General features: G+C 40.3%; 1 protein-coding gene and 1 long non-coding RNA gene across 6 annotated transcripts in view; both read left to right on the forward strand.

Annotated features, from left to right (window-relative positions):
• Positions 1–22,848, forward strand: part of KYNU (kynureninase) — an 89,781-nt gene that overhangs the window by 46,293 nt on the left and 20,640 nt on the right. For 3 of the 5 annotated variants that reach the window (XR_014713490.1, XM_084642551.1, XM_084642552.1), the window contains exons 9-10: positions 3,635–3,733; positions 4,109–4,182. Coding sequence is in view for 4 of the 5 variants with exons in the window: in XM_084642551.1 (XP_084498677.1) it covers positions 3,635–3,733; positions 4,109–4,182 (173 nt within the window). In the remaining variant the exon portion in view is untranslated. Of the gene's footprint in view, positions 1–3,634; positions 3,734–4,108; positions 4,183–5,885; positions 5,930–7,524; positions 7,964–22,848 lie in introns of those variants that run through there. The other 2 variants (XM_084642554.1, XM_084642553.1) reach the window with 2 other exon arrangements.
• LOC311528004 lies at positions 13,729–21,813 on the forward strand. The gene is made up of 3 exons (XR_014713491.1): positions 13,729–14,123; positions 14,652–14,736; positions 19,867–21,813. It is a non-coding gene; the product is annotated as an uncharacterized lncRNA (long non-coding RNA).

Raw genomic sequence — 22,848 nt, forward strand, 5'->3', positions numbered from 1 at the left:
TGAGCTGATCTCATTCACATCCCCTGAAGGCATCAGTCCTCCATGTCAGCACTTAGTGGTCTGATATTTAGGCAGGGAAGACTTGCAGTATCACATCACACTACTGCTCTGTACTCTCCATGACTATCCATTCAACTCCTTACCCTAACCTTTCTGGTTTCTGGTGGACTAAGGCTCAGTTACCTTAAAGACCACATCTTTCTGCCTCTTTGGGTGGGGGGTGAAACTGTTAGTGGCTAGAATGAAACTCTTAAGTGCCAGTGGAAAAAACTTTATCAAAAGGAAGCTGTAATCTTTGGGATGCCAAAAAAGGTTGGAATGAGCCATAATCATCTCATGTTCAAATCAAAATGCAAGACCCACTACACTGATGATTAATAAACCTGCACATCTCATTAACAGAAAGTAAAGTTGGGAGAACAGAAGAGAAAAGAAAGAAGGAAATGTAAAATGAAAATTGAAAGTGTGATGAGAGGAAGGAAACAAATATAATTTGTAGAACAACCCACTAAATATTATAGTCAAACAATATAGCAGAGGGAAATATTCTTCACATGAAGTTTTTAAAATCTTTTAAAAATGGAGTTTAAATGGTACAACACAATGATTGCCCTAAAACTGCTTAAACAGAGATTTAAGAGGCAAGTTCAGAAAGGTCTGAAAAAGTGTTTTAAGAAGACTGAGGTCAATTATTTATGAATTAAATTACTGATTTCCTTTTGAATTTTTTGAAATCAATTTCCTAAGTTCTCTGCTTAAACTAAGATTCCTCCCAGAGTGAAAACTCTGAACACAGACAGCTTCATTAAGCCATTAAATATTAAATGAACTAAATTAAGCTTGAAAAATCACCTCAAGCTATTTTTCCATCTTCAGTCTCTCAGATAAATGAAAATTACTACATATTGTGCCAAGCTCTCCTCAGCAGGGTGTAGGCAGTGGAGGGTATAGCATTACTTTCTTTTTTTTTTTTCATCTTTGCTTTTAGGGGCTAACCCTCTAGTCTCCTGAACCACTTAAGAAACAGCCAACTTCTAGGAAACTTTAACTTCTAAGTTCACTTTTGTATAATACATTATGTAATAAAAATACTGTGCCTTCAGCCCTTTGTGTACAACATGTAGACTATTTTTAATCTCTCAAGTCCCAGTAGGAAATGCTTTAAAATCCTTCATCTTCATTTCTCTTCCTGACTTCCTTTCTAAAATGTCCCAGCTGTGCTTGCGTGAAGCTGTCAATTCCTTCTCTCCAAATGTCATTGACCATGCTGAGCTGCTACCTGCCAGTTACCAGCAATTACCCAGGCACTTTCCAACAATGCCTTTCAGAAGTTGAAATAAAGATGAGGATTCAGTGGGGACCACATATACCTCTCCTCTACCAAAAGGAGATGGAGAGCTCCCCATGGTCTCTGTAAGCAACATTCCCACACAGCTCCCCTCCCTGCTCGTTTGGTGCAATGAGAGCTCTTTCAGTTTGCTTTAATTGCCATTTAAAATCTCTCTATATATGGAGTCTTACTGTTTACATAGCTGTGCCACACATCAGGTAGGGAAGCATGATTATCCCCAATTCAGAGATGGCAACTTGAGGTAAAGAGAAATGAGACTTGCCCAAGGTCATAAAGGAAGTCCATTGGCACTGAATTCAGATCTTCAGGGTCCCACTCTGGTGCCTTAAACACAAGGCCATCCATTCTTGTAAGGAGTCTTGTGCTAGCTCACTGAACTTCTTATTCTTTACAGTATGAAGTACCTGAAGAAGAGCACTGTGTAATTCAAAAGCTTGTCTCTTTCATCAAAAGAAATTAGTCCAATAAAAGATATTACCTCAATCACCTTGTCTCTTTAATATCCTGGGACCAACACAAGTACAACAACAACAATATGACAGACATTTTAAACAACAGGCTTTCTTTGTTCTCTTCTTTTTGCTTTCAAAGTTGCTTTTGTAGAAAGCTGGCATATTCTTTGGGAATGGGTGAACCAGTTTAATAGAAGTAAGAACTGGTCCTCACACAACTTAAATAAGTAACTTATTTACATTTTTACTGATATGTTTTTGGCCACTTATTAGTTTCTGTTGAGACTAGAAATATCAAAATACCTTAAAGGCTATTCCCAGAATAATCTGGATTTTGACTGGAACCAATGAGAATCTAGTGACAGATCTTCAGATGAGCTGCAATTCAGGGCATGTCTACACTCCGAAAATTTAAAATGACTCAACAAAAAGTGCAAAGTTCATGTGCAATAAACCCCTCTGTGGACACCTTCATCTAGAAGTTAAGTGACTTAACTTGCTGTAGTTTATTTAGGATTAAGCTACTGCAAACTCAGGCCAGAATGAGAGCATCCATAGAGGTGTTTAATGCACATTAACCTCACTTCTTTAGTTGATTCATCTTAAATATCCTGAATGTTCCTGTGTAGACAAGTTCTTGCTGTGTGAGGGCTAGAATACTTATCAAACCAAACCTGAACTCTGTTTCTATTTCAGTTCACCCATTATTAATATTTATATTGTGCAAGTGATTAGGTGCTGGCAGTTCATCCCATCATTTTGAGAGAATTTTACAGCCCCACAACTCCATTAGCAGCTTCATTAGAATTAGGTTGTCACACTTTTATACATGCTGTTTCATTCGGTTAGCTAGATAGTTTTTAGAGGGGATTAAGTATACTAAAGTATTCTTTTAATAATTTAGCTGAGATGCCTTTTGTACAACAAACAGCAAAAGAGATTTAAAAAAAAAAAACTTTGTTTTATTACAGGGCTTAGATGTATTAAAATCCATGCTCTCACTTTCATTCCTACCATGCCACTTGTAAAAAGGCCATTTGTGTCTTTAGAGAGAAATGTAAAATAGTATTAACTTGTAGTCCATGCACAAAATATGCTATTATTTTTCTTCACTTTAGTGGTGTAGCATTATAGTACAAGTTTTAGATCACTCTTTTAATTTAAAAATGCTGCCATCTAGTGGTTATTGTGTGTATAAAATGTTTTGTTTCATGCTCCTTAGTTATTCCAAATTTTCAGTTCCCTAGATATGGCCATCCTGTAACATTTACAGGGAGTAGAGGGTGGAGTGGGGGTGTTAGTATAGTGTAGGGATAAGTACAATAAATTTAAAAATGCATGGTACAGTATGTGATGCTACCTCACCTGTTGCAAAATTCTAAGGGACAGATTTCCATAAGTGCTAAGGTCCCAAAATTGCAAAGGCAATGAGAGCTTCAAATATTTAGCAGCTCTGAAAATCAGACCCTTACTGTGTAACTGATATAAATAAATTATTTATCCTTGTCCTTGCAGCATGTCAAAACATGTATTTTAATTAACTATCGTCTTTTATTTGTTATTAATATTTTTTCACATACCATCACAGCGTTACAATAGATCAAAATTGGGGGCCTAATAGAAGCCCATAAAATTATTTATTTGAGGATGGATATAGATTTGTGTGTGCATGTGTACACACACACACACACACTATACACAACTTGTTTCTATCACCAAATCAAACAGACTTTGGTGCTGGGATATGGGGAAAAATTTACTTTTTTTGCAGAGTCACTTTTATGGTATTTATCCTTTTAGGGAGTCTATTAAAGTCTTCTCTTTCCTCTAGGGTTGCTATGTTGGCTTTGACCTGGCTCATGCTGTTGGTAATGTAGAACTGCATTTACATGACTGGGGGGTAGATTTTGCCTGCTGGTGTTCCTACAAGGTGAGAGCTGCTATAGTATTTGAGAATGTTTTTAATAATTATGTTTCAGAGAAGGGTGGGCAAAGAGGATCAGATTAAATAGGAATCGTACCGGCTCCTTGGACCAAAACTCAAACAGAAGCTTTGTCTAAGGTATAAATGCAGCTACCTTGGGTATGGTGGTTTTTAAGACAAATCTGAAGAAATAAAATATTTTACAATATCTATTTTCAACAAGCTCATCACATTAAGACAATAGATGAGGCCAAAGAGCTTCAACTAAAAGCCTTATTGAAATTGTATAACCATCCTGTCTTTATTGAGGGAGGATGAGGGAATGCTGCATGTGAGAAATGATGAGAGCAAAATGTATTCATGTTAATATATTCTTTACAGTATTTAAATTCTGGAGCTGGGGGCCTGGCTGGTGCCTACATTCATGAGAAACATTCCCAGACTATAAAACCAGTGTAAGTATTTCTATATATCGAAGAAAGCCCACAGGGCTGTTGTAAAGTTTAAATGTGAAAACAGTTCTCTCTTTCTCTGTCAAAATACACTGTTGCCTTTGTGACATTGCTGATTGATTCTGTTTTTCTGACTGAGGATAAGGTTTTAGAGGTTCAGGTTCCAGGTCCAGCCAGGGCTGGAGTTCTGGTTCAACAATATTAGAATTTCATAAGATTCTTCTTTTGAGATATTGGCCCCAAATACTGGAAGTCTTCTGAGCTCAATATCTTGAGGGTAGGAAATCACAAGTATAATTTATTCTTGTGAGAATTCCCACAGTTTTGGACTGATGTCTTAAGATTCATTTGAAACAGAGAGCACTTAGGGAGGGTTCAGAATTAGGGATACATATCAACAATCCTCATTCCCAAATTTGAGGAAATTCAATTGTATAGTTCCTGTTGGACCAGGTCTTAGATAAGTAAGTAATGGTGCTTATGGTTGAAGAAGCTAGATCAGTATGCAACATCTAATATTTTTGCCTTCCCTCCTCCCCGCCCAAAGAAAATGGATGAATGTGACCACATTTGAAAAATTTAACTAAAAGTTGATTTTTTTCCCCTCGGAGGAGATAGGAATAGAGCTCTGTACATCCTTTCAGTTTTGTTTCACAAAGGTTCATGATATCTTTTTTCCATTTCAGTCCATTTGATTTTCATCTTGTGACTTTTGCTTTCAGTTTGTGGTTAGAATGAATCAGTTTTATGCAGTCAAACCAACCAAGTGGCATTCAAATTTCAAACCTCAGGGAGTTTTTAAACGAACATAGGCTGAGTTTAAATGCCTAGTCAAGCCAATATGTACTTTCAGAAGTAATTCACTGACATGAGTGGGATGAGAGAGACAAGGTGGCTGAGGTAGTATCTGTTATTGGACCAACTTCTGTTGGTGAAAGAGACAAGCTTTCAAGCTTACACAGAGTTCTTCTTCAGCTCTGTGTAAGCTCAGAAGCTTGTCTCTTTCCCCAACAGAAGTTAGTCCAATAACCAATATTACCTAACCCACCATCTCTCTCTAATATCCTGGGACCAGCATGGGTATAATAACACTGCAAACTTGAATGGGATTACTCATGTGAAGAAGGATTATCTGTATCCTCAAGTAGTTTACCAGGGTTATGGGCTAAGACCACAGTGCTACAATGAGCACTGTGAAATTAGTGAGGTGTGGGGTTCCATCTGCTCAGAGTTCATTGCAGGATCAGAGGCCTAATTTGTTTAAAAACAAAAACATCCAACCCATAACATGAAACCAATAAAAAATTGTGTGGATTGTTGTTTTCTTGCATCTCTAATATGGAATTGCTTAAATCTTCTGTTTGGCCCTACATTATAAATAGTAGTATATGACGGTATTGAAATTAAAAGTGTATATGCAGGGAGAGATATTTCAGATTACATTACAGAAAGTAAGTGCTCATGCATGCCCTAAAATGGATTGTGATTTCCAGTTTTTGTTAACGGAAGGGGTTTTTTAATTGGCAATTTCACTTTTCAGCTATACTCTAAATACTGGCTAATACAAGTTCAGGCAACAGTTAATTAACCTCATTTTATTCTAAACTGGTGACTGAGAATTTTAGTAAATTATAATAGTTTTAAACTCCATTAACACATACATGTGCACCCCCTAAATAGGTCATCTTCTTGGACTCTGCTTTCAGGTTTACATGCAATCTAATAAGAGGAAACAGTTATAACATTAAAAGTAAGTAACCCTAATCATGTCTAAAAGACTGTTTAGTGTAAACAAAATACAACAAATTTTCTTTTAAAATGTAAACACTGAGTACCTTTCTTGGACCTGAAGAAGAGCTTTGTCTAAGCTCAAAAGCTTGTTCTTTCCACCAACAGAACTTGGTCCAATAAAAGATATCTCACCCTTTTAAGTTCCCTTTTAAAGTTAGACTTTAAAAATAAAAATCTGAGTCTGTGGTTGGTGAACAAAATCAAAGACTGTTTTAGCTCTGATTAATAGTTCTCTAACTGTGGCATGCTTTCATTATAATATCTACTTTTAAAGCTAGGAAGCATTAGATCTGTTTTCTCAAAGACTTTTTAATTCATGTAAAGCTATATTCTCTGAACAGAGGTTGGCTGCATACAAAGAAATACTTGTTAAAAATGTTATATAGATGCTGTCATATTTAAAAATAGTTGGATTGTGATTTTTTTTTAATACATCAATAAATGTAAACAGTACTTTTCTGATGTAACACCTGGAGAAATTGCTGGTACTTATTTTTATTTTAGCTGGGACAAGGAAAACTAAATCTAGTTTCAAAGAGAAATAATATTATTATAACCAGTTGCATTACATTATGTGCAGCTCCTAGGCTGTCTAGACTCTTAATAGATAACACAATATTGCTGATTGGTTCTTGGAATCATCTCAATTGCTCACAACAGAGAACCCATTGTAGGGCGTGCAGCCATTTATAAACTGATCATCACAAGTTTTTATTTGCTTGAGGCAAACACCAGCAAAACTGGATGCTCTTCTGAACTATTCCACCCAGTACTTCTCTCCCACACTTTCGGTGTCCCATCTTTCTTTCTCCCTCATTACTATTTTCCTTGAACTACATGCTCTTTGTCCTCTCTGTATATGTCCCCTCTCCTTCACTCAAAAGATTAACTCATCTGCTCCAAAAGATGCACCTTCCGTTCCCTACTCCTTAACCTCCCACTAGGCTTTCAGGTCTGAAAAACAAACAAACTACCTAGCCCATCTCTGCACTTTTCCATCACTCTAGGCCTGGTCACCTTTTTATGGTCCTTGGTGTTTTCCCAACAGAACACACAGAATAGCCATCTCTTATTGCTGCTGTGTTCAAGAGTACTCTTAGGCTTTCCCCAGTCAAATACACACAATGCAGTCTGGCACTAATGTGGCCATGCCTGCTGGATCCTACAAGGATCTTCAAGCCTATTTGGGGTGGGTGGGAGAAGAAAGGGGTCAGGGTCTCACAGGGGGAAGATGTTGGGGACAGGAGAGAGGAAAGGGACTTTGTAGTGAGCCGTCTGGAGACACAGAGTGGGAAGAGTGATTTACATTTGGGGGTATGCGTGAAAAAGAGACACATAGGGGATTGGATCCCTTTCCTGAGCTTTTGAAACCTTAGTAAATGCACCAGCTTGAATTTGTGGAATGGGCTAAGATTAGAGTTTGTTACTGAACCAATTTCCCCATACATAGTCATTAAGTCCTGTACTATGCTGAGATAAATGAACATTTTAAAGTATAAATATAGCTACATGTTACATACTTTTCCAACCTGTGACCCACTGTATACATTGCAGATGGCGCTGAAGCCAAACTGTGGGTCTAAGCACCACAGAACTTTGAAGTTCAGATCAAGATCTGCATCTGAAATTTGAGGGGAGGCCCTATCTTTATCTCTATAACAGGCTCGAATCAGAATTCAGGATCAGATCCCTGAGTCCAGACAGCTGCAAATGTTAGAGATGTAGAACTTTGGGTGCAAACTTTGCAACATGAGCCCATCTCTCAGTCAAGTTACTTTAAAGCAGGACGACACAAAGTCAGAAAAGCAGGACAGTGAAAAATTGTAAGAGTAATTTTTTGTTGGGACCTTAATAGCCATAGTTCTTTTGTATATAATGAAACATGGAGATCAAATTGTTTGTTGTTAATATGCCCCAGTTGCATTCCTTTTTCCCCCTCCCACATCACCCAGCCATTTCAGATTTCCAAATAAAGCAGTGATACAAAAGAGAATTTGTCTGTGTCAAAGTGCTCAATTTGATAACTGATTCAAATGCAGAACAATTTGCTGTGTGGTGTACAATCAAATAGAGTGGAATTTAACTGTTAGTGAAGTTGCAGATTTTATGCTGTATCTAAAAAGTCTTTAATCGTCATTTGAATCAAGGATGACACCCAGTGGCCAGAAAAGTTCATTCAAACACAGAAGCCCCAAATATCTTTTCATTTTTGTCTTTCAGCCACCCTGAAGTAGGTAATTAAATTCCAATCCAGTTGATCTCTGTGTAATTTAAATGATTTGACAGATTGTTTTTAACCCATGGCCAATATTATGTAAACCACTTTAACCAACCATATTGATTTCTTTAACTTATCTCATCCTTCATAATCAAGCTATTGACTAGGCAATTATATTTATCAAAATGTTTTATTGCCTTGTAATGTAAAATGTACATTCTGGCCATCTTTCAAAGATGAAGCTCCGAGGTGTATGCCAAAGGACCTCTTGCCTGTAATTAGCAAGTATAAATTAGAGCCCAAGGTAAAACCAGGGCACAGGGTGAGAAATGGTTTTGTCGTCCCGCAAAACTTTTTGAAATTTCAACATTTTTTCCTCTTCCACATCAGGTGGAAAACAAGAGAGAGCAAGAGAGACCAACCCTAACAGCTAATAGCCTGATGGTCAGGCCACTAATCTGGGAGATGGGACACCCACATCCAAGTCCTTCTCGGCCTACTGTAGACCAGGAACTTGACTGAAGATCTTCCACATCCCAGATGAGTGCCCTGACCATCAGGTTGCTGGCTATTCTGGGATGGGTTTCTTTCAATCTCTCCTTTTGGAGCTGTTCCACTTTCCATATATAAGTAAACAGTCATTAAGTTTCCCACATGAGTACCCTAACCCCTGGGCTCTAGAGTCAGTATCTCTCCCTCTCTGTATAAATAATTAAATATTTGCTGGGCCAAAGCAGAACAGCTCCAACAGGAGAGCATAAGACACAGACTGACTCTAGATCCCAGTAGTCAGGGTAGTCCTGCTCAGCATTATTAAGCATCTTTACCTAAAATGTCAGATAGCATTTTTCTAGCTTATCTTTCCTTTCTTCCTTTAGTGGAAACTTTGTGCCAATTGACTTTTGATGTCAATGGTCGCTAGTCTGTTGACTTTGACAATAGTTGAGACCACTTCTGACACCAGGGCTGAATTTAGCCTTTCAATATCTGTTCCACCTTTTAGAATGCAAACTGATTCAGTCAGCTTGGACTAAGATGGTTTCCCCGCATAGGTATACATTGACATTTTATAATGTAAAGAGGTGTGGTCTGTAGAGCAAGGATTGAGTGTCAGGACTGAAGCTGTATGATTTAACATTTGATTCCCTAAGTTTGGGGCTGCAACAAACCCAAATACTCTGTTTCTTTTTTTCTGGAGAAGAAAGAGGGTCTAATTCTGTAAATTTAAGGCTACAAAGGAGGAAATTTTGTTTTATTCCTGACTATACTACACAGTTGCTGTGTAGCCTCAGGTGGATCACTCAGGGAGAGATGTTCAAAGATACAAATGACAGGTGCCTAGCTCCTTTGTGAACTTCTCCCTCTTAACTTCTGTGCCTCAGTTTCCCAATTTATAAAAACTTACCAAAAGGATTGTTATAAGGAAAAACTAATATTTGTCAAGTGTCTGGAATGGAAGGCACTATGGGAAAAAAAGTATTTATATTGTAGTATTTGTAGTTATAATTGAGCAGTTTCTTTAACCGTTTTTTTTAACCCTTCTTTTTTGCTGTGCAAAACAACCTGACTGAATCCTGGGTTAGAGGAAAAGAAAAAAAAATCCTAGCTGAATCCTTATAATAAAAAGTACAGCACCTTTTAATAAGATGAAAAGAAAATAAATGTATATAAAGCAGCCATGAGAATAATAGATAAGCCTTGGCAGAAGAGTAAATAAATATTCTACACCGTCTAATGTTTAAAATGAAAGGATTTATCAAGCTTTTACCTGCTGCTTGTCTGCGCTAAAGTTGAGTTTAAAAATAAACAGTTTGTTTGATGTGGTGGAGGAGTGCCGTACACACAGGAAACAGCTGATACCCCAAAAGCATCTCATTTTTATTATAGAAACAAAATATCAAAGGAAAAACAAGAAGGCCATAGCTATTTCATACACACCAGGCTCCCACTTCGAAAAGCTTGGGATCTTCAAACAAGATCTTGGTTGTTGGTTTCTTGATTGTTAGAAAGGCGAGAATTCAACCTTTTCTGGAGGGTTGCCTTTCTTTTTGACTGTATGGTCCCTAACAAAAACTCAAGGGCCTGGGTTCATCCTCTTACAAAAACCTTATCCCAGTATGCCTTCCTGGTTTTAAGATGATTAAAGACCAGCAAATACCATCTAAGCTGCCTGATGATTTAGAGGTCCTGAGCACTCACAACTCTATTGACAGCATGCATATGCTCAGCATCTCTGAAAATCAAGCCTATAAGCTGTCTGCTTTGCATCTGATTGTTCCATCTCCGTCCCTTCCAGCTGGTAAGTGTTCCTGGCTCCTATGATATTTTTTACTTCAGTTTATTGGGTTTCTTATTACTGTTATTTTATTCCTTTGAGGAAATAAATGAGGAAATGCTACATAACCATATTTTGGGATTTGAGCCCTCAGTGCTGTGACAAAAATGGCTGAAGCTGCTGTAAAGATAATGCATCTGCCCATCTTTGGGAGTAGAATTATTCTAAGGAAGAAAAAATGGTTCTCAAATAGGGCAGTAATGTTGCTTAGTCTATGCTGGAAAAAACTATGGCTGCTTTTGTGAAGGTGTTTATATGGACAATAGACACATGGCTTGATTTTCATTGACCTTCATTCCTCTTGAGGCCAGCTGGAGCTGCAGATCTCAGCCCTTCTGAAAATCAAGCCAAAATAAACAGTAACCTGGCCAAAGGAAGGATGTGAAGGAGCACTGTAGGAGACTTCTGAGAAGCTGTGCTCAATGGAGCAAGGTCAAAAGTTAGTGGTAACTGATAAAAAAATGTACTGGGTGCAGTTTGTAGAAAGATTTGTTGTTAGTACCAGTGAAATCAAATAGTTGGGTAATGTAGCTGTAAGCTGTTCGGGAAATGCAACATGTGTGTCCTGAGTGCATAAACTATCCTAGACTATGACAGAAGTAAACTGTTTCCCTGCCAAGTCAATGAGAGCAATTTAGCTCCTTAAGCTAATTTAAAAACCAAAACCTAAAATCCCCCATGGAAGAGACAGTTTAGGAATAAAGGCACTGGCTAATTAGGTTTAATTGCATTGTCTTGGGACAAGTGATTTATTAGGCCAATCTAGACCCTTGATGGGGCTGCAGGGGTATGTTCTTGGATTCGCCATCTGAATGGCAAATATCCAAGAGCATTATTTAGCTTTGGAAGGAGTTTTAGGTTATGAAGGAGAGGCTGGTTAATATGCTTTCCATCTATTCCCATTCTCATTTTTTCAGCTTTGGGCCTCCCATTATGTCTGTCTTCATCAGAATTACTGGTCTAGTTGATGCAGGGAAGGTGTAGACATGACATATCTTGATTTTATTGAGGCTTTTGACACAATTACACATGACATTCTCATAAGCAAACTAGAGAAATGTTGTCTAGATGAAAGTACTATAAGGTGGGTTCAAAACTGGTTGAAAGACCATACTCAAGAGTAGTTATCAGTGGTTTGATGTCTCATTGGTGAGACATATGTAGTGGCATCCCACACAGATCTGTCCTGAGTCTGGTAGTATTCAATATTTTCATTAATGACTTAGATAATGTTGTAGAAAGTGTGCTTACAAAATTTGCAGATGACACCAAGGTTTGAGGGGTTGCAAGCACTTCAGAGGACAGGATTAAAATTCAAAAGGACCTTGACAAACTGCAGAACTGGTCTGAAATCAACAAGATGAAATTCAAAATAGACAAGTGCAAAGTACTACATTTATGAATGAAAAATCAAATGCATAACTACAAAATGGGGAGTAACTGGCTTGGCAGTAGTGCTTCTGAAAAGGGTCTAGGAGTTTTTGGTGGATCACATATTGAATATGACTCACCAACTGGATGTAATTGCAAAAAAGCCTAAGTGTCTGGGGTGTATCAACAGGGGTATCAATGTATAAGACCCAAGAGGTAATTGTCCTGCTCTACTTGGCAGTGGTGAGGCCTCAGCTGGAGTACGGTGTCTGGTTTGGGACGTCCCCTTTCATAGGAAAGATGTGGACTAATTGGAAAGAGTACAGAGAAGAGCAAGTAAATTGAAAAAAGGTTTAGAAAAGCTGACCTATGAGGAAAGGTTAAAAAAACCTTGGCATGTATAGTCTTGAGAAAAGCAATCTGAGGGAGGTCCTGATCAGTCTTCAAATACATTAAGGAATGTTATAAAGGGGACAGTGATCAGTTGTTTTCCAGGTCCAGGGAATGTAGGACAAGCAATGGCTTTATCTGTAGCAAGGGAGATTTAAGTTAGATATTAGGAAAAACTTTCTAACTATGAGGATAGTTAAGCACTGGAATAGATTTCCAAGTGATATTGTGAAATTACCATCATTGGAGGTTTTTAGGAACAGCATACACAAACACCTATCAGGGACAGTCTAGGTATACTTGGTCCTGCTTCATCACAGATGGCTAGATGAAATGACATCTCAAGATCCCATCCAGCTCTATATTTCTATGACTTATTTAGATTTTAATATCCTTGGGACAAGGAATGTATCTTTCTGTTTATAAAGTGCTGTGTATATTTGTAGTCCTATATAGCCATAAATATGTTGCAATAATGTTATCAGAGTTAGGTAAAATTGATTTTTTGTGTGTGCGTGGAATATGCCACTCACATTCTCTTTATTCTTTCCATGTCACCCATCAGTTCATTCCTAGACAATTGTTCACCATTTCAATGCATCCAATCACATTTCCGAAAATTATGGTTTTCCACAAACTTTTGGGGAGCTGAAAGTTTTTAGTAGAACCTGTGGTAATGGGGTTCACTCACCATTCTGGCATCTCCTGCTGGCTGTCCTGGGGATTAGCTCAGTTCGCCAGGGTGCCCTCCTCTGGTGGTGGCTCACTGCCATCACTCCTGCTCTAGGATCCACATCAAGGACCGCGGCGTCCTCTTCAGCAACACAGACCTCCGGCCATGCCACACACTGTGCTCCCCTCCTTCCAGGGAACCTGCAGTCCACTGTTCAGCCACTTCCCTTAGTGGCTACTGCAGAGAATTGTCTGGCCACTTCCTCATGGCCCCAACATCCTCTTTGCCCTTGCTTCAGGGCCTCATCCTGCAAACCCCAGCAGCCATCCAGGAGCTGTCTCTCGCTCCCCCGGTCCCTTCTAGCAGCACTGCTCTGTCCAGGGTGCTGGCAGTTCTCTCAGCCCTCTAGGGACACAGTCCTTCCACTCTGGGCAGAGAACTTTCCTTTTCTGCCCTCCCTTTTTGTATGGGCCTGCTTGGCTGCTCCCTTCAGTCCTTCTCTGATTGGCTGACTCCTGTGCAGCCTCCATAGGGCTCTATTAACTGCTTAGAGCCCAGTGTGGGGCAGGCGCACCATCACACCTGTGAAAACTTGAGAATCCTATTTCATGTAAATCTGTCAGTGTATGTGTCAATTTTGAAAAGCATGGTCATGAGTTCTATTCCCACCTCTTCCACTAGCTAGCCTTGACATTTCTTTGCACCTTCATACAGAACTTTACAATTATTATCTAGTCCATAGATATTATTACCTACATTTTACAAAGGAAAAAATAGGAAAGATGACTTGCTGAGGATCACAAAGTAAATCAGTATCAGAATTAGAGCCCAGGACTTTTGCCTTATGTCCCATGCTGAAATCAACTTATCCAGTGAGCCTCTTAAAGAAATCACCAAACTTCTCTGAGCCTTAGATTTCCTATCTGTACATGTATTGCTTACCCATGTGTGGCTGGAGACATCTCATGTACCATATAATTTTTTGGATTTTATGAATGATGTTTTTAAAATGTTGCCCTCTCCCAACTTTATTCCTTTCAAAAGGTGAAACCTTATCCTGTAAGTGAAAGAGCATCCTATTTAGAGCCATATCCTCTACAAGTTCTCTCATATCCAATGCTGATTCATCAAAATCAAGATGTTTCCAGGAGCCTGTTGGATTTTGAGTAAGTTGTGGTAGGCCGCATGGTTACCTGCTTAGCTGCTCAGTAGACCACCTGCAGACTGACAGGAAGCCAAGAGTTTGGAGGCCCTGACTTCTGAGCTCCCAGACTCCAGCTTCTCCTCAGCTTGTCAAACAATTTGATGTGGATCCAGGAGCCTGCAAGCCCTGGCTCCCAAGCCCATAGGATACTGGCTCCATTGGGCTTGCAGCCTCCCAATTCCCCATCAGGCACAATAACAGGTAGCTGGGACTCTGGGAGCTCTGGGTGTGCTGGATCACAGGCTTCTGGCTCCTTGACAGCCTCATCTCCTAGGACTTCCAGAGTCTGTTGCTTCCAGAGCAGACCACCAGATGACCTGCCTCTGAGCTGGGGAACACAGGGCTCCCAGGATCGAGAGTTGCGTTCTTTTTTGAATTTCCATTTCACAGCACATTCTGAAATTTTGTGGGGGTTGTTCCAAATGGGAACTACACCAAATTTAGAAATATCAAAATCTGACAGAAAAATGAATTACTTTTCTCTGTTCAGCTTGAATCCTGATGGAAACCAGCAAACAGAGCTGTAAACAGGGGAGTTTGAATGGGAGTTCTGTTGGAGGAGAAGGTATCTGTAGGTATGTATATTGGTATTTATAGAGGCTGGTAGGGGCAGTGTGCTGGGAGAGATGCTGAACCCTGATTAGGGGGCGGGGCTTCTCTGACTAGGGGTCCTATAAAGGTAGCCAGCCAGTCAGGCAGGCAGCAGCACAGACAGCTACAGTGGCACAACAGCTACAGCGGCACAGGAGCCAGCAAATAGAGCTGTAAACAGGGGAGTTTGGGTGGGAGTTTGTAAGGGGAGTTTGGGGGGAAGACTAAGAGAGCCAGGCAGAGGAACAGACAGGCTAGTGAAGGGAGTGTGTGGTGGTCTGGCAGTGTTTTGGTGCTCATTGGGGGTTTGTTTTGCTGTGGGTGGTGGTGTTTTGGTTTGGTTTGTGTTTTCCGGACTAACAGGACTTAGGTGAGAAGGCGATGACAGATACAGAGGCAGCAGTGGGAGTGACCCAAGCAGTGGAAGACACAATGAAGATGACTGGATGTAGAAGCTGCAGCATGTACATGATCCAGGAGGGGGTACCTGAAGAGAGTTTCGTCTGCATGAAGTGCTGCCTGATAGAGCTGATGGAAGAAAAGATCTGAGGATTGGAGATGCAGGTGGAAACTCTGGTCGAGTTTAGAAGGGGGTTGGAATGGACGATGGAGCAAAGACATGAGGAGGCTCAAGGGAAAAGCTCAGACTTGCAGGTGGAAGCAGGACCAAAGAACTCTGAGGGGATACTGCTGGGTGAGGAAAGTGGACAGTGGAAGCATGTGACAAAGAGACCCAGACAGAGGAAAAGACGAGCTAGTGAAGGAGAAACGGAGCTCAGGAATAGGTTTGCAGAGTTGGAAAATGAAGAAGGGGCACAGCAGGTGGTCACTGAAGGTGAGAGGGCAAGGAAGAAGAGAAGAGCAGCTAGCCCTATAGGAAGAGGGCAAGAGTCAATGGATATAACAACACCAAGGAGGATATGGGATGGGTTTCAGAGGATTGCAAAGGACAATAGGAATCGAGAGGACTTGCAGCCAGAGGGAACAGGGGATATACTGGAGAATCGCACGATCGCCAGGAAAAGCCAGGTCTATGTGACTGAGGACTCATTACTGAGAAGAATAGACAGGCCTGTAACAAGAGCTGATCCAGAGAACAGAAGGGTGTGCTGTCTGCTGGGTGCTAAGATACGGGATGTGGACCTGAGGCTGAAGAGGATCCTAACGGGAGTGGGAAAGTATCCACTGATTTTCCTTCATGTGGGAACAAATGATACAGCTAGATTCTTGCTGGAATGTATCAGGGGAGACTATGCCAGGCTGGGGAAGACGCTCAAGGAAATCAAGGCTCAAGTGATCTTCAGTGGGATTCTGCCTATTCCTAGAGAAGGGCAACAAAAGTGTGACAAGATTATGATGCTCAACAGATGGCTCAGGTAGTGGTGCTATAAGGAGAGCTTTGGGATGTATGGCCACTGGGAAGCATTCATGGACAGAAGACTGTTCTCTCGGGATGGACTTCACCTGAGGAGGGAGGGAAATAGATTTCTAGGATGGAGGATAGCAAAACTGATCAAGAAAGCTTTAAACTAGGAATCTGGGGGAGATGGTTGGGAGATGTCCAGGTAATGTCTACTCCGGATTTTAACATTGAGAGGGAAGAAAACGAAGTAAGAAAGGATATCGCTGTGGGTAGGAGAATGGACATAAGGAGGAAGGGTAGTGTACATACCAGTCTAATAGGTGATACTGGAAATAAAATGTCTGTGCCCAATTGGGTAAAGAATGTGAGCGAGGCCAAACAGCAAAAATTAAGATGTTTGTGCAAGGAGCCTAAGTAACAAAATGGAGGAACTAGAGCTACTGGTGAAGGAAGTGAAACCAGATATTATAAGGATAACAGAAACATGGTGGAATAGTAGTCATGACTGGACTACAGGTATTGAAGGATATGTGCTGTTTAGGAAAGACCGAAATAAAGGCAAAGGCGGTGGAGTAGCATTGTATATCAATGATGAGGTAGACTGTAAGGAAATAAGAAGTGATGGAATGGATAAGACAGAGTCTGTCTGGGCAAAAATCACATTGGGAAAGAAAGCTATTAGAGCCTCCCCTGGGATAGTGCTTGGGGTGTGCTATAAACCGCCAGGATCCGATATGGGTAGAGACCTCTTTAATGTTTTTAATGAGGTAAATACTAATTGGAATTGTGTGATCATGGGAGACTTTAACTTCCCAGATATAGACTGGAGGACAAATGCTAGTAATAATAATAGGGCTCAGATTTTCCTGGATGCAATAGCTGATGGATACCTTCGCCAAGTTGGATATAGCTGATGGATAACTTCGCTGAACCAACAAGAGGGGATGACATTTTAGATTTGGTTTTGGTGAGTAGTGAGGACCTCATAGAAGAAATGGTTGTAGGGGACAACCTTGGTTCGAGCGATCATGAGCTAATTCAATTCAAACTAAATGGAGGGATAAACAAAAATAGATCTGTGACTAGGGTTTTTTATTTCAAAAGAGCTAACTTTAAAAAATTAAGGAAATTTAGTTAGGGAAGTGGATTGGACTGAAGAACTTGTGGACCTAAAGGCAGAGGAGGCCTGGAATTACTTCAAGTCAAAGTTGCAGAAACTATCAGAAGCCTGCATCCCAAGGAAGGGGAAAAATTCATAGGCAGGTGTTGTAGACCAAGCTCGATGAGCAACCATCTCAGAGAGGTGATTAAGAAAAAGCAGAAAGCCTACAAGGAGTGTAAAATGGGAAGGATTAGCAAGGAAAGCTACCTTATTGACCTTATTTGAGGTCAGAACATGTAGGGATAAAGTGAGAAAGGCCAGAAGCCCTGTAGAGCTGGACCTTGCAAAGGGAATTAAAACCAATAATAAAAGGTTCTATAGCCATATAAATAAGAAGAAAACAAAGAAAGAAGTGGGACCGCTAAACACTGAGGATGGAGTGGAGGTTAAGGATAATCTAGGCATGGCCCAATAGCTAAACAAATACTTTGCCTCAGTCTTTAATGAGGTTAATGAGGAGCTTAGGGATAATTGTAGGACGGCAAATGGGAAGGAGGATATGGAGGTAGATATTACCACATCCGAGGTAGAAGCCAAACTCAAACAGCTTAATGGGACTAAATCGGGGGGCCCAGATAATCTTCATCTAAGAATATTAAAGGAACTGACACATGAAATTGCAAGCTTTTAATGAATCTGTAAACTCAGGGGTTGTACCGTATGACTGGAGAATTGCTAACATAGTTCCTATTTCTAAGAAAGGGAAAAAAAGTGATCTGGGCAACTACAGGCCTGTGAGTTTGACCTCTTCAGTATGCAAGGTCTTGGAAAAAAATGTGAAGGAGAAAGTAGTTAAGGACATTGAGGTCAATGGTAATTGGGACAAAATACAACATTGTTTTACAAAAGGTAGATCATACCAAACCAACCTGATCTCCTTCTTTGAGAAGGTAACAGATTTTTTTAGACAAAGGAAACACAGTGGATCTAATTTACCTCGATTTCAGTCAGGTATTTGATATGGTTCCACATGGGGAATTATTAGCTAAATTGGAAAAGTTGGGTTTCAATATGAAAATTGAAAGCTGGATAAGGAACTCGTTAAAGCGGAGACTACAATGGGTCATACTGAAAGGTGAACTGTCAGGCTGGAAGAAGGTTACTAGTGGAGTTCCTCAGGGATCAGTTTGGGGACTAATCTTATTTAATCTTTTTATTACTGACCTTGGCACAAAAAGTGGGAATGTGCTAATAAAGTATGCAGATGACACAAAGCTGGGAGGTATTGCCAAAACAGAGAAGGACCGGGATATCATACAGGAAGATCTGGATGACCTTGTAAACTGGAGTAACAGTAATAGGATGAAATTTAATAGTGAAAAGTGTAAGGTCATGCATTTCGGGATTAATAACAAGAATTTTTGTTATAAACTGGGGACGCATCACTTAGAAGTAACAGAGGAGGAGAAGGACCTTGGAGTATTAGTTGATCACAGAATGACTAGGAGCCGCCAATGTGATATGGCTGTGAAAAAAGCTAATGTGGTCTTGAGATGCATCAGGCGAGATATTTCCAGTAGAGATAAGGAGGTGTTCATACTGTTATACAAGGCACTGGTGAGACCTCATCTGGAATATCGTGTGCAGTTCTGGTCTCCCATTTTTAAGAGAGATGAATTCAAACTGGAACAAGTACAGTGAAGGAATACTAGGATGATCCGAGGAATGGAAAACCTGTCTTATGAAAGGAGACTCAAAGAGCTTGGCTTGTTTAGCCTAACCAAAAGAAGGCTGAGGGGAGATATGATTGCTCTCTATAAATATATCAGAGGGATAAATATCACAGAGGGAGAAGAATTATTTAGGCTTAGCACCAATGTGGACACAAGAACAAATGGATATAAAGTGGTCATCAGGAAGTTTAGACTTGAAATTAGATGAAGGTTTCTAATCATCAGAGGAGTGAAGTTCTGGAACAGCCTTCCGAGGGAAGCAGTGGGGGCAAAAGACATATCTGGCTTCAAGACTAAGCTTGATAAGTTTATGGAAGGGATGATATGATGGGATAGCCTAATTTTGGCAATTAATTGATCTTCAACGATTAGCGGTTGATATGTCCAATGGCCTGTGATGGGATGTTAGATGGGGTGGGATCTGAGTTACTACAGAGAATTCTTTCCTGCGTTTCTGGCCGGTGAGTCTTGCCCACATGCTCAGGGTTTAGCTGATCGCCATATTTGGGGTTGGGAAGGAATTTTCCTCCAGGGCAGATTGGAAGAGGCCCTGAGGGTTTTTCGCCTTCCTCTGCAGCGTGGGGCATGGGTCATTGCTGGAGGATTTTCTGCACCTTGAAGTATTTAAACCATGATTTGAGGACTTCAATAGCTCAGACATAGGTTAGAGGTTTGTTACAGGAGTAGGTGGGTGAGATTCTGTGCCCTGCGTTGTGCAGGAGGTCAGACTAGACGATCATAATCGTCCCTTCTGACCTTAAAGTCTATGATTCTATGAATTGCCAGATGATAAACACACACTTTATTTCAGTTTACCTGACCTATGGAAGAGGGGAGGGATGCAGGTGCTGTTATGTTATCTTTCTGTTTCTCCCCCCAACCCTAGGGGTGATTTGGCTCCTTGTCTATATTACAGTAGCCTTGGGACTGTTTGATTTACACCAGCAGGAAGAGTTCCAGATGAGTTCTTCCAGTGGCTGAGGATTTTCTGGACCCCAGGACCTCTTTTTCTTTGTGTGAAGGGCTGATGTAAAGAGATGCAGGAAGAAAGCCAGCTGCCATGTACAAGCAGAAGCTTTAATCAGTCCTGCAAACTCCAGGAACTATGTTGTATATTCTTGAGTGCCATTTACTGTCTGGTGCCTTATCTATTTATTTATAATCACACAACTCTCATTAGCACCCCTAACATTTTAGAATGTGCTATGGAATGGAAATTCAAAAAGGACAGGAAGGCAGTAACACAAAGTCTGTTCCAGGAAGCTGTATATCCTCTGTGCTGCTGGAATAGAACAAAGGGAATTTATCATAGGGTACAACTCATCCTTCAGTATTAATTCATAGTCATCACTTTTTATATAGCACACACAATTTATATTGGGTGGTCAAGGCCATACCCATCACAAACACCCAAAGCAACATTTACCAGCATAAACCATCCACTTAGGTTCAGTTTCTCCTTAACTCTCAGTCCAGTCTTCAAAGTTGCTTTCGTTAGGACCTTTAAGATTGTTTGCTGCTTCATATAATTAAAAATAGAGGTGATGACTTCTTAAGTGTTTTTGCTGTGCACAGTGCAATGGAGTCTTAATGCTGACTGAGGCTTTTGGTGCCAGTACCACATTACAAATAATATTCAGTATATATTGCATTAATCTACCTTGAAAATAAAAAAGCAATTCCTCCACATCACACACAAATGAGACATTATTCAAATCCTGTAGGACAAAGAGGATGTAACAGAACTTCTAAAACTAGAGTATGATGGGATATACAAACTGCACTCTGGACAACAAGGGGTTAAAGAATTGCTCTAAGATCAGCCAGCCCTGCCCCACCACACCTGTAGGAAATGCTCCAACTGGAAGAGGAGTTAAGAGGCAGGGGAGCAGGGAAAAGAGCCAACCTGCAGCTCCAGCAGAGGAGAGCTGAAGGAAAGGCAGAATCTCTCCCCGTGACAACTGCCCAAAGGTCCCTCCCTGAGGGAAGGGAGAGCCTGCTACAGAGACAGCCTGAGAAGGAAGCATTGTCCTCTCCCTCTTATGTGGACTCTGAGTTTTGTTAATTCCCCTTTATTTTGTTTGGACTGCCCCAGCAGGAGAAAGCCCTAGGACTAAGCTTGCCCAGGAGGGTGGGCCATACCACAGAAGGAGGCAGTTGCCACCCGATTGAGGAAAAGAGCTACCACGCTATATGCAGCCACCAGAAGGTGCTTTGTGGTGAGCGGAGATACTTCATGCCTTCTAAACCCAAATGGTGACCTGGGGACAATCACAGCCTTAAGCATCCCTCCACGTCCTTGGGTCAGATCCCGGTGGAGTGGGAGGGCCTGGCGCCCCTACCAACAATCCCCTACATGTCATAGGCCTGAGCCCTGACCACTAAGTGACACTCCCCTACCGACCAACTCCTGAGCAAAGACCATCACACAGAGGAATACAGTACTGTGTGTACGTACACACATGCACTCATTCTCATACACCTCATACACGTACTGCAAATGCTAGGCCCTAACCGGAGGAACCCACATTTAGATCAAGTTTATCTTGTTCTAAGTACTTGTGTTAGGTCACTTGAATCAAAATTGGGCACTGGGTACTGGGACTTGTAGTCTCCATGGACTACTCATCCCTAATAAAAATGAGAGCAATTATGGGCCACATTTAAAAACAACACCACCCCCCCTTAATGTGGACTGATTTCTGTTGCAGACAAATCCAATCTGGTCATAATTCATAAATTCTGTCTAATAAGGGTTGCAATCTCATTGAGGGCTTGCATTAATATTACGATGTCTGTATTCAAAAACAATCAAGAGCTACAGGAAGCATAACTCCCTGGATCTTTAAATTTGTATTTTATAGTTCAGTCAGATGTATGCATTTATTTAGAATTTCATCTAGATACTGTTCCCTCAAAGATCTATTCAAGAGATTAAGGAGTGTGTGAATAGTTCACTAAATATATCATAATAATCAAAACCATTTGAGTCTTCTTTAAGTCAGAAGTCACAGTTCAGAAATATCTTTAGGTGGGATTGTCGCTTCATGTTTAATTTAATCTTGTTGAAACACCCTAAAAAGATTTACCATATTTCTTTACAAAATATAGCATTATCCAGGACTTTATAGAAAATGCTGAGAACTTTATTAATATCTCTATTATGAGTAATTTGGCTCCCTGCTTGATTTTTAATTTCTGATGTTAGGCAGGAGATTTGATTTCCTTTTAGTAAATGTGCTAACATACTGTTGGCTGTATTCCACCTTTTCATATATCTTATATTTGGCTAGTAGAAGTGATGATATATGAGCACTCTGTGATAATAGTTGCTCATGAGCTGATTTAACAGTTTTTAATTCAACTTGATTAGCCTTGGAGGGGTTGTTTTTTGTAAGATCTTTTCTTAGGATTTAATTTAAGCTCCAGCTCTTTTTGCAGTTTGATCATACCTTTTTTTCAGTCTGGCAACTGAATGAAATTATCATCCCTCATTGTGAATGCCTTAGAGGTTTCCTAAACTGTTCTGGGTGAATTCACCAAGCTCTGATTGGATTCCCAACATAATGGTCATTTCTCTTTCACATGCTCTGATCACAAAAACTTGTTTCCTGTTATAAAAGTGAACTCAATCTCCGTTTGTTTTGACCTGAAGGGATAATATGAATGGACATGTTCTGAGATTGGAATATTCTCAGTTGTACTGAGTCTAAAAGTCTAACAAGGAAAAAAATCAATCCGAGAGGAGGACATATGCACTCTTTATCTGCAAATACTTATAAGCTGTAAATCAACTCACACTTGGTTGACCAAACAGTCTAGGTTTTCACCTGTGGAGTGAAGTTGCCAGCAGATCGAGGGACGTGATCATTCCCCTCTATTCAACATTGGTGAGGCT

Source organism: Lepidochelys olivacea (genome assembly GCF_965140295.1).
Source record: "Lepidochelys olivacea isolate rLepOli2 genome assembly, chromosome: 11".
Classification (NCBI taxonomy): domain Eukaryota; kingdom Metazoa; phylum Chordata; order Testudines; family Cheloniidae; genus Lepidochelys; species Lepidochelys olivacea.